The 12316-nt window shown below is 44.2% G+C and overlaps 1 protein-coding gene across 1 annotated transcript in view; it reads left to right on the plus strand.

The window, feature by feature from the left end:
- LOC105309537 (cystine/glutamate transporter-like) overlaps positions 1 to 12316 on the plus strand; it is a 67664-nt gene that overhangs the window by 52886 nt on the left and 2462 nt on the right. The window contains exons 7-9 of the mRNA XM_011385721.2: positions 45 to 171; positions 1720 to 1869; positions 3062 to 3239. Coding sequence (XP_011384023.1) covers positions 45 to 171; positions 1720 to 1869; positions 3062 to 3239 — 455 coding nt within the window. The remainder of the gene's footprint in view (positions 1 to 44; positions 172 to 1719; positions 1870 to 3061; positions 3240 to 12316) is intronic.

Below are 12316 nucleotides of genomic sequence, written 5' to 3' on the forward strand. Positions count from 1 at the left end.
TTTCTCTGAGATTTCTGGGGCTTTCCTTTCGATCAATGATACAGTCAACTCCACCCACATTTTTCTCCCATCAGGTTATTCTATGTTGCGTCTCGAGAGGGTCACCTTCCGGAAATCCTCTCCATGATCCATGTCCGCAAGCACACCCCTCTGCCAGCTGTCATTGTTTTGGTAATGCACCTTAACCAGCGTATCTAGATAGAACCTCGAATGGCGGGTTAGCGACGAGGATTTCAGACCAGACTTTAGATAGTGCTAGTGCTTCGCTTTCTCGAATTCTTTGCACAATTGGCTCTATGTGTATCTTAGTGGAGATGGGGGTGGGGAGGGGGAGAGGGGCGGGGAGTGCAGGATGTTTTCCCCTGCTTCTCTTTATTCAGTATTTCTGATGCATATTTGATGCTAGGGGGCAATAACTGGATCACTTTCTTTTTCACCCTTGTAGAAATTCTGAGGCCTAAGCGAAATGATTAGCTTGGCTGCTGTCATTGACATAGGGGGCCTCACAGAAAAGGATGCACAGTACTAAGTCTCGATTCTAATTCCTGAAAGTGGAGCCAAAAACTACAGTCCAAAATGTCTGAGAGATCTCATCTTGGCCCCTCGTAATGAAATGCACTCAGAATTATAGGAAAGATAAAATCCTAGACAATATGGTGATTCTGTGATTACAAGTGAGACATTTGAGAGCAACCCTAGAGAGAAGAAATAAAAGCACTAAGACTTAAATTTGAGCTGTAGAATTCTTTATGCAGAGAAGAATATCTATGAAATGTAGGATACAAAAGACTGTAAGGTGTAACAGTCCTCAAATACCCATTGGCAATGTTATATCGCTTTTACTTACCATTTTGTAACATTTTTCTCAAATGGAATCTGCTGTCAGGAGCACCATAGAATTCATTGAATTTTTTTTTTCCGTGCATTTAATTTGTTTCAAAATGTTTCCTTGAGATTTTTTTTTTTTTTGTAAAGTATGCGAGCTCTGTGCGTGGAATCTGGAAGTTAAGCGTCACTTGTGGGAACAGAATGTATTATTCCGTGAAGAGGGCCTTCGTTTTAAGCCTCTGCTCTCAGTCATGCTGCCCTTGGCGTGTGCAGCTGCAGGGGCTTGCTACGCTCATCTCTGCCCTGCATTCTTTTCTGTGGTCTCAGGGTCACCCAGGGCCAGTGCACGGGGACCGCGAGAGTGGAGGAAGGAAAGGTCAATGTTTTGCATTCCAGGGATGACAGAGTCACCTAGAAGTGGCTATGTTTCATGTGTGTGCACAGCCAAGAGCTCATCAAACACCATTGGCAGAGCTTTCTGCAAACTTGCAAGGAGGGTGCATTTTTTATTGTTATGACGAGTTATTTACTAATCCTCTCCGTCTCTGGGGCTTCCCATTTTCCATCATCGAGGACGACTTTGAAAGCTCAGTCTCTTCTCTCAAATGCAAAAGCAACCAAAGACCAGACATCCGTATAAAATTCCTTCCGAATGAGTGGTAGTGACGATGGCCCTCTCTCGTTCTATTATGGGGATGTAAAGGGATTTTTAAGAGCAGAATATAGAAAGGAGATTAGTCAGATATCGGTGTTAATCCCAGTGGTAGTCGATCAGTATAAATAACCCTTTGAAAAAGATAAGGGCGATGTGTAGTGAGTGATGTTCTCGTTCGTGATCACCTGTCTTCTCTTTCACTCACCGAGCGTGGTTTTTCCCCTCCCTCCCCGCAGCACCCTCTGACGATAATCATGCTCTTCTGTGGGGACCTCTACAGTCTTTTGAGTTTCCTCAGTTTTGCCAGGTGGCTTTTTATTGGGCTAGCAGTCGCCGGGCTGATTTATCTTCGCTACAAACGCCCAGATATGCATCGTCCTTTCAAGGTAACCTCAGCAGTCTTGATGGGTTTGCATGAATCTTTCTGCTAATATCTGGCCCTCCTTTTGTCGTAAGCTGATGATGAGAAGCTGGGGCGGGGAGCAGCATCTCTGCCATAAATGTTTAGCACTTGCAGATACTGCCTTCGTATTGGATTGCTTTTAGCTTGGAAAAATAGTTCATTGCCTTTTTTTTGCATGAACTCAATATGTCTCATTTTTTGGAAGGCGGTGGTATCGAAGCAGGATGTTCGCTATGTTGATTTCTCGTGGATGTGCCCAATGACCTGTTAAGTCTGAAGTACGCAGTACTTTGATCTGTCTATATGCTGGATAGTTGTGGGCAGCCATGCTGAGAAAGAGTAAGGCCGATACATGCGGAATCATCACTAATAAAAACTCTAGAAGAGATGTTGCTATACGAAATACACATTTTAAGTATTTTTAAAGGTTATGACTTATTATATTGCTCTTTTTCTACATTATACACTCCAGGGAAAGAGAAGATGTTTGAATTAACCACTTCATAGACGGCACATTTTCCTTTCGGGAGGGCTGGAGAACATGCTTCTCTCCGTCAGCCCACAATGTTTGCAGATTGATTTGACCTCACTCTTTATTTGCTTTTAAGAAATAACACAGATAATGTTGTCAGCCATGCTGTCAGAATTTGTTTCTAATTATAGTCATCACCTAGTGCTAGCAACATCCTTATTACTGGTTAGATAGGAATGAGCCTGTTGTGTTTCTGTGGGTTCTTATTGTGAACCTCCAACAGGAAATCAATACGCACTGAAAGAATTTAACACGTAACCAGCAGCCCATGGTCTTGGCTCTACATTAAAGTATATTCTAATCATGATTATCAAAGAGCTCGTCTATTAAAAATCAAAAACAGAAATCGTAGTGGTGCTTAACGAGTAAGATAATTCAAACGGGACGTCTCTAAGGAAGCACACTTATTTATCCTTAGGCTTTATTCTATCCAAAGACTTTTTTAAAAATTAAGGGAGTATGTTTAATACAGTCCCTGTGCCCCCATGAAAGAGGTTTTGCTAGTAAGGTAAGGTAGTGTGGTGCCCGTCACCTGGTCATGTGACCAAACCGTATCACCCGATTTCCTGAGAACCGACGTTCTCACCTTCAACCGCAGCCCGTCTCTAACTATGTGATTTTTTCCCCCTGTGCTGTGTTTCAGGTGCCGCTGTTCATCCCAGCTTTGTTTTCCTTCACGTGTCTCTTCATGGTCGCCCTGTCCCTTTATTCAGATCCATTCAGTACGGGGATCGGCTTCATCATCACGCTGACCGGGGTCCCCGCCTACTATCTCTTTATCATATGGGACAAGAAACCCAAGTGGTTTAGAAGAGCGTCAGGTAAGCCTTTTAAGCAGCGTCAGGACCTTTCGAGAAGCCATGTGTAGAAAACTCATGGCTCATCTAGGGGTACATGCATGCCATGCACTTCTTACAGTTCAAAAATGTAAGTGGGACAGTTACTAGTTTGAATAATTATTGCATTTTCATGAGAACTGGGAGGAGGAAAAGCAGAACGATGTTTAGGGTAAGGGGCTGGACCCTTTCAGAGCAGTTTTAGTCGGGCTGCCTAATCACGTCTTAGGAGAACAGCTTTCTTAGAGTTTTATTGGCAGTTGTATAAACAGCCTAATCGCTCTCTGAATCCTTTACTAACCGAATTACTTTTATTCTGGGTTGAATGCAGTTTAGTGATTCTGTATCATAACCTACTACTTGATGACTGATATGAGTTTCGATGGGGAGTTAGGCAGAGACCTGAAAAGGTCTTAAATAGCACAATTGTAACGATACCCTATTTAATAGGCGTGGTGAATCTCAGGAGGGTTATAAGACCAGCAAGAACAAGGAAGAGAAGAATAGCAGCTCACATTTATCGTGTGTGAATTCTATGTGTGAGAAGTCACATGGTCTTATTTAATTTTTATAATGGCCTTCCGAGGTGGGAGCATTATCATCCCCATTTTGTGGATTTTGAGTTATGGCATGGGGGAATTCACGTCACTTGTTCCAAGTCATACAGACGTTTAGTAAAAGAGCTAGAATTCAAACTCAGGCAGTTTTGTGTTTGAGGAAAATCATCCTAGAGACAGGGAGGATGCACTAGAGAGGATCGAGGCCGAAGGCAGAGGACCGAGGTGGGCGATTACCACAGTAATCGCGACAAGAAGCGAAGAGGGTCTGAACGCAGACGTTGTCAGCAGGGTCCAAGGGAAAGTGAAGGATGCGAAAGGAGAAAAACCCGCAGGGCTTGGCAACCAGGTGAACTGGAGGAGGAGAAAGCCTCGTAGCTGAGATCTGTGTGAGGTGGTGTCGTTCCCAGACTCACGTGGGGAACCCAGGACTCGGGGAGGGCGAGATTTTATTTTTGAGGGAACAGATTTTTAAACCATGGAGCTAGGATTCGAATCCACATCTACTAGACGTCAAAGTCCCTAATCTTTCGAGGTTGAGTACCTGGGGGAAGAGAGGGAGAGGTAAAAAAAAAAAAATACATCCAGAGAAGCAGATATGCCCTTGCTGCTGAGTTTGACGAATTTAGAAAACAACTTTTGTGCTCATTCATTTAAATTTACTTACTTTACTCTAGTTAATTTTTAAAAGTTCAGTAAAAAATTGAGGGAGATTTCTGGTAAAATTGTGAATAATGTCACTGTTTCTAAACAAACAAACAAACAAACAAACAAACACAAAAAAAACTTGATGTACTTGTTGAATGTTTAGTATGTGACACAAACTCATTTAGAAGCCAGTCATTTAAAACAGAATTTTTCTACTACTGTTCTTTATTAGCTTTCAATCGGTATTTGTTGAATGTTTAGTATGTGACACAAACTCATTTAGAAGCCAGTCATTTAAAATAGAATTTTTCTACTACTGTTCTTTATTAGCTTTCAATCGGTATTTGTTATCTTTGGCTTTGCATGTGCTATTTATACTCAAATATATATATATATATTTTCTTGCTGGTACCACTGTTCTCTGAAGAAGCGTTTCTATAAGTTCCTATAAAAGTTCAGTATTTAAACCAAGCACAGGCAGACTGATTGCCTAGCAGGGTATTTAATCTCTGTTTTCTGTTAGATCACGTTAGTTTTCTGTAGAAGATTTTTAGTCAGGTTTTCTCAGTTGTAGGAAATAAAATTCTGAAAAAAAGAAAGTGTCGTTACATGCTATTTACCATTAGGATCGCTTTCCTCACGATCAGCGTTCAGGACAGGTGAACGCTCAGCGCTAGGGGATCTGTGTTTTCTCCCAGATGCCAGCTAGAGGCAGTAAAACCCCCGAGCATCACGGAAAACCGAGGGGACGTAGCTCGAAGGAGTTGGCCTCCCTCGCGTGGGGCCCAGAGAGAAGGGAGCGTGACGAAGGTGCAGGTCCCTTGTTTCCTCCCCCTTCACAGCCGCCCTGTCCTCCCTGTCTGGAGTCAGCCGACTGTAAGCTGCTCCCCTTTTGCCACCGGGTGCTGTTTCTTCATCACGGCATCCTTACGCCCACTGTCTACGCTTGGTCTTTCTTTGACGCGTTTCCCTCCTCGTGCCATTTTGAAGTGTTTGCTTAGTTTTCCGTCTCTCACGATGTTTTGAACATCTCCAAGGATTCTAGATTGAGGGTTGGCCATTTGTGAAAGTGGCAGCGATGTGGTAGTCTCGTCATGGTTCCTGGGTTCTTAAAAAGTGCCATTCAGGCTTACCAAGGAGCGTGGCAGTTCTGCCTTTAAGCCGTGATCATTGTCACCCTTTATGTTTATAGCCGCCCTTGAAAGCGAGTAGCGAAAAGCAGCACTCCTCGGTAATTTGGTTTGGTTTTTCTCTTAGGAAGCATTTTTGTAGGAAAATTAAAAAAAAAAAAGAAATCATGGTATTTATTGCTGTAATAGCCAGTATTTTCCTAGTCTTTGGCCGAAACAAAACACTCACCACAGACGCACAAAACAGCAGAGTCCTTGGCACCCCTCGCCTGTCCCCACAACCAGCTCTGTGTGTCAGGAGAGAGAAACTCTGTGTGAACCGGGAGGCCAGGGAGCCTCCGCGCGGAGCAGTTGGTTCAGGGAGGTGATGTCAGATCGTCCTGTTGGGTAGCATTCTTTAGCCTTTATGCTCTTGTTTATTTTCACCCTAATATACATGAGCAGATGAGCCCTGCGAAACGATGGTTCATCAAAACACATCTTAGCTAGGGGGCTTCCATTAAAAAAAAAAAAAAAGAAAATAAAGAAAAAATCCAGGCAGCCGAACAGCATTCAGAAAACAGAGACAGGCCGCTCGGCGCAGAGCCAGGGAACGTTCCTGACCAGAGGTGTGAGGATGTGCGATTTCCAGAGATTCGATGAATCCCTCTGGCCACAGGAGGCCAGTATTGAACCACATTTTGTTCGCTAGCATTGGCTCCCGTGCAGAGAACGGGCTCTTGGGGGAAGAGTCAGACGCACAGAAAGCTTTTTCCTGTCGTCTGTGACAGTAGTTAATTCTCCTGGCTGTTTATTTACTTAATTATTGATGGAAACGTGAGCTTCTCTCCCAAGGAAAAGGGGGCAGATGCCCCACCGACATACCCAGATACGTGGAGATTCCTGGACCGGGCGAACCCCGGCCAGGCTGGCAGCAGCCGTTTTTCTTGACTGCCGCTACTTACCAGCCCGACCCCGTCGCAGCAGAGAGTGAGTGAGGTAACTGGGAGTCGGCCCCTCCTGCTCAGGGTGAGAGATGAAGGACAGCTGTATTTAAACAAAATCTGAGACTCTGAAGGCTCTCTCACCGGCCAGCATCAGCAGAATGACTGGTTCGTCTTTGCGGACGGGGCCTTTGCAGTTCCAGAGTCCTAGAAGCATAAGCTGCTCCCATGTGTGACCATGACTTCATTTATGACATCTCACCGAGAGCTGCTTAACGCACTTGACAGATGCTTCGTGAAGACCACAGTGCAGCACGTTAATTTGTTAAGCTTGCCCATGTTTCTTAGGGGCCCAAAGCACCTTCCTCGTAAGGATCGAATGAGACCCATACACATGAAAAGGTTTTGAGGCCTTTTAAAAACACACACACACTGTTATTCTCGTTGCGACTTCTGGGGAAGATTGATTTTGGGCTAGGACTTGGTGACTTTGGGCTTAGTTCCTGAGCTTGTAGGTGCATTGGGCCAGTCAGCTTCTGCGAGGTCTGTCGTTGCTTCAGCTGGTTAGAAGAACAACTGCTGGACGTGAAAGATAAAACCCAAAATCCGGCAGTTGCCGTTTGGCGTCGTAGCTGGCAGTTCCTGGAAGTACCCGGTGCAGACTCACCAGCCCACCTGTATCGAAAGAAATAGTTTTGTGGGGCTGATTATCCACAAAGAGCCTGATGCGAGCATCGGTGTAGCGGGTGCTGCCACTCTGGGTCAGTGGGTCAGTGGGGAACCTCCTCAGAGACTTGCCTGGGTCTGCTGAGCACCCCCGTCTCACCCCACAGCTGAGGACAACCTAGAAGAAAAAGTTGGGGTGGCTCCAGCAGCTACCCAGAGCCCAAATGAGTCACTCCTCCCAAACCTCCATAATGATGAAAATTATTCCTGAAATTCCAAGAGAGACCGTAAGGAATCCAGAGGAGAATGGGGGAGTATAAAGGGCTGGGGGTGCAGAACCAGACGAGAGGGATTCTTTGGCCTCGCGAGCGTCAAAGATCCAAACTGAGCATTCGGGAAGGGGGCTGTCAAACAAGGAAAGCAACAGGGTCTCCCTCTGCGGAGGCCGTATGGTGTTGTGACCTCAGTAGGCGGAGGGCTGGTGCTCCCCGAATAGAGAAACACTTAAGAGAAGGCTTTTGTTTGGGACCTGGAGGAGCAGACACTGCATCAGAAAGGCAGTCATTAAAAAAAAAAACAAAACAAAAACCCCCCAAAAACCAACTCTCAGTAGATAAACACATGACTAGTCACACACACACAGACACACAGCGCACTTGTGCAGCCTACTGCAGGTGGCTACAGCGAGACTTCTTCAGGGAGGAAGGGCTGTGGGGGGCGGTGAGCTTAACCCCACTGCTTTGCGTCTGACCGCGGCACATAGCAAAGGCCTCCTGTTCCACCCTGTCAGATGGCCCTAACTCCTCCGCTGCCTGCAGACGCCACCTCTCCCTACTACTGACTGATACTTCCTTTTCCACAATCTATTTTTCTACCATAGATGTACCATGTCTTTTCTGTAGGCGTGGACTGTCATTGTTCTTGAGTGTTCCTTTGTGCTCCATGCTCATCTCAATACGGAATGAGCTGTGACAAAATAGAATTTATTTAAGCTTTTTTTTTCCTTAGAGTTTTCTATTTGCCAGAACTGTGCTGGACTCTTCATAATTCACGAATATTATTGAAATTAGTGTGCTGAGGAAAACAACTTTGGGGAACACCGTTATAACAGAGAAGATGAAAAAATATTGCTCTTCGAATGGCAATAATATGGCTTGGAAGGGACTGTCACAGGTGACAAGTCATAAAGAGGACAGGCTCTCGAGGCTCCAGGACTAGTAGTAGTCGTCTGAAGAGGTTCTGGAGGATCGATTATAAAGATGAGAAGTGAACCAGAACCGACACTCTGGGAAAGCAGTCACAGAGTTCAAACACGGCTGAGATAAAATGACCTTAGCTATCGTCCAGCCCTGCGGTTCCTGCATGTTAGTCCCTCTCAGAATCACGGATTTCTGATTCGGAAGGTCTAGGGTGGGGCTTGAAAAGACGCATTTCTAATATCCCAGGCGATGCTAGCGTCGCCGGTCTGGGGAATACATGTTGAGAGCCCCTGACCTTGTCCGAGTCTCTCATTCTTCTTTTTTATAAAAATAATTTTTTTCAAAAAAAACCTTTTTATTGAGATACAATTGACATATAACATTGTGTAAGTTTAAAGTGTATACTATGTTGGCTTGAGACATTTGTGTAGTGCACTATGATGTCTACAATAGCGTTAGCTAATATCTTTATCATGTAATTATCATTTCCTTTTCGTGTCGAGAACAGTTAAGATTTAGTCTCGGAGTGACTTTTGTAAAATGGTATTGTTGACTATAATCAGCATCTCGTGCTTTAGATCTCCAGAGCTTATTTATTTACTAGTTGTAAGTTTGTGCCCTTAAATAACATCTCTCCAGTTCCTCCCACCCCCAGCCCTGGCCACTGCCATTCTACACTCTGTTTTAACAAGTTTGATTGTTTAGATTCCACACATTATTGCATACAGAATTTGTCTTTCTCTGCCGGAGTTATCTCAGCATAATGACTTCAAGATCCACCCATGTTGTTGCAGATGGCAGAGTTTTCTTCTTTCTCATGGCTGAACAATATTCCAATATGTGTGTGTGTGTGTGTGTGTGTGTGTGTGTGTGTAATATCATATCCATTCATTCGTTGATGGACTTCCAGGCTGTTTCCAATTTTCGGCTCTTGTGAATAATGCTTCAACGAACCTGAGTGTGCAGGTATCCCTTTGATATACTGAATTTAATTCCTTTGGATACATACCCAGGAGTAGAATTACTGGGTCAAAAGGTAGTTCTGTTTTTAAGTTTTTCAGAAACTGCCATACTGCTTCCCCAATGGCTGTACCAATTTATGTTTCCACCAACGGTGGATAAGGGTTCCCTTTCCTCCACATCCTTGCTGACTTTTGTTATCTTTTGTCTTTTTTTCTTTTTTGAAGAATATGGGTTTTTTTAATTGCTTCTCTCATGTAAGTGCTTGGTTTCATTGTTTCACTCTACTCCACGCAGCTGTCAGGAACCCTGGTACCTTCCATCTTGTTTCTGCGTCCCCTGGGGCAGTGTCACTTTAAGTGAGAGCTGCTTGCTAACAGTTCCATGAGATGTGTCGTGACATCCCAACTTGTGTAAGGTGACATGTCATTGTGGTTTTATTTTGATTTCCTTGACGATTAGTGATGTTGAACACCTTTTCATTTCTATGTCTTTGGAAAAAAAAAAAAAAGTCTATTCAAGTCCTTTGCCCAATGTTAAAATTGGATTATTTTCTGGTTTGCTGTTGAGTTGTCTGAGTTCTTTATATATTTTCAACATTAGTCCTTTATCAGATATACGCTTCGCAAATATTTTTTCCCATTCTGTAAGTTGTCTTTTCAATTTATCGACTGTTTCCTTGGCTTTCAGAAGCTCTTCAATGTAGTCTCACTTGTTTATTGTAGTTTTTGCTGCCTGTGCTTTGGTGGCTTAGCCAAGAAATCATTGCCTAGGATTTTTCTTCCTATGTTTTTTTCCTAGAAGTTTTATGGTTTCAGGTCTTACATTTAAATCTTCAATCCATTTCAAGTAAATTTTTGTGAGTGGCATAAGGTTGAGGTCCAGTTTCATTCTTTTGCATGTGGCTATCTGGTTTTCCCAAGATCATTTATTGAAGAGTCTGTCCTTTCCCCATTGTGCGTTCTTGACGGCCTTGTCAAACATTAGTTAATTACATATATGGAAGTTTATGTCAGGACTCTCTATTCCACTGATTTACATGCCTATTTTTATGCCAGTACCATACTACTTTGATGACTATAATGTTATAATACAGCTTGAAATCAGGTATGTGATGCCTCCAGCTCTGTTCTTCTTTGTCAGTATTATCATTTGGCTATTTAAGGTCTTTTGTGGTTCCAAACAAATATTGGGACAGGTTTTTTTTGTTTTTTGTTTTTTGTTTTTTTTTGTTTTTGTAAGAAATGCTGTTGGAATTTGGATCAGGATTGCATTGAATCTGTAGATCACTTTGGGTCATGTGGACATTTTCATAGTATTCTTCCAATCCAGGAACATGAAATATCTTTCCATTTCTTTATGTCTTCTTCAGTCTCTTTTTATTAATGTCTTATAGTTTTCAGTGTACAGATTTTTCACCTCCTTAGTTAAATTCACTTCTCAGCATCTTAGTTTTCAATATTATTGCAAATGGGATTGCTTTCTTAATTTCTGTTTTAGATACTCTGCTGTTAGTATACAGACACGCAACCGATTCCTGTGTGTTGATTTTATATCCTGCAATTTTACCGAATTCATTTATTAGTTCTAACAGTTTTTAGTGGAGTCTTTATGGTTTTCTATATATAAGGTGTCATTTGTGAACAGAGATAATTTCACTTCTTCCTTTCTGATCATGGATGCCTTTTATTTCTTTTTCTGCATAAGTGCTTTGGCTAGGACTTCCAGTACTATGATGAACCATCATTGCATCCCAAATATATATCGCACTTGATCATGGTGAATGATCCTTTAATGTGTTGTTGAATTCGGTTTGCTAATATTTTGCTGAGAATTTTTGCATTCCTATTCATCAAGGATATTGGTCTGTGATTTTCTTCTGGCGTCTCTGTCTGACTTTGGTATCAGGGTAATGCTGGCTTTGTGAAATGAGTTTGCGAGGGTTCCCGCCTCTTCCAGTTCTTCGAACCGTGTGCGAGAAGTGTTGGTGTTTATTCTCTGTGTTTGGTAAAATTCACCAGTGGAACCATCTACTCCTGGACGCGTCTGAGCCTTGACCTGCCACGGGAGTCAGGTTCAGGGTCGTGTCAGTGCTCCTGACGATGAGGGGTCAGGGCCAGGACCTGGGCCCCAGGGGATAGGGCTCAGAGCGGCAAGAACCCATCTCAACAATGACATGGGATGCAGGGCAGCGAGGCTCGGCAGCAGCACAGCCCCAATCATGGCAGCCGAAGTGTGACTTGGGACCCTGGGGGCAGGGCCCAGAGCAGGGGAGGCCGTCTCGGTAATGCTGGGGAGAAGCCAAGCTGGGCAAAGAGCAGTGACAGCTCAGGTCTCGATTACGGCAAAGTGCCGTGGCACCAGACCCCTGAGAGAGAGAGAGGTAGCGGGGCGGGGGAGGTCGCAGCAGCATCTGGGGACTCCGAGGGCGGGTCTCACCTTGGCAACAGCTCCAGGGTCTGGGAACAGATGCAGAGGAGGGGCGCTCAGGTTGTTGAAGACTATGGGAGACCTCTCTAGCAAAAGCTGCGAATGTTCGCAGGGTGAGGCTTGCGGGGTGGTGGTGGTGGTGGGGTCTCCTTCTCCCCTACCCTGCGGTGAACTTCTCCAGAGCAACTACTGGGGTTGGGACGATGCGGGCAAGGTGCTTCCTTCACACTTCGGTGTGGCCATCCTCGACTTTTGAGCTCTGCCGGGTTTCTGCTGCTGCTGCTTTGTTGTCTAGACCTTTTCCTGAGCTGTTTTCTTCAATATGTAGCTGTTTATTTTTTGTTGTTCTTGGTTTGTTTGTTTTTTTACGGTGGGGGGTGGGGCGTGGATGCACGTCGGGAGCTCCTAGCCTTGCACCTTGCTGACGTCACTCCCAAGTCCCTCATTCCTATAGATGAGGCGAACGAGGTCCTGGGAGATGAGATGCTTCGCTCAGTAGGATACTACAAGGTTGCGACTGGAAATTTTATTTTGATTTTTTTTCTCCTG

The sequence above is a fragment of the Pteropus vampyrus genome, unplaced genomic scaffold (genome assembly GCF_000151845.1).
Source record: "Pteropus vampyrus isolate Shadow unplaced genomic scaffold, Pvam_2.0 Scaffold764, whole genome shotgun sequence".
Lineage (NCBI taxonomy): Eukaryota > Metazoa > Chordata > Mammalia > Chiroptera > Pteropodidae > Pteropus > Pteropus vampyrus.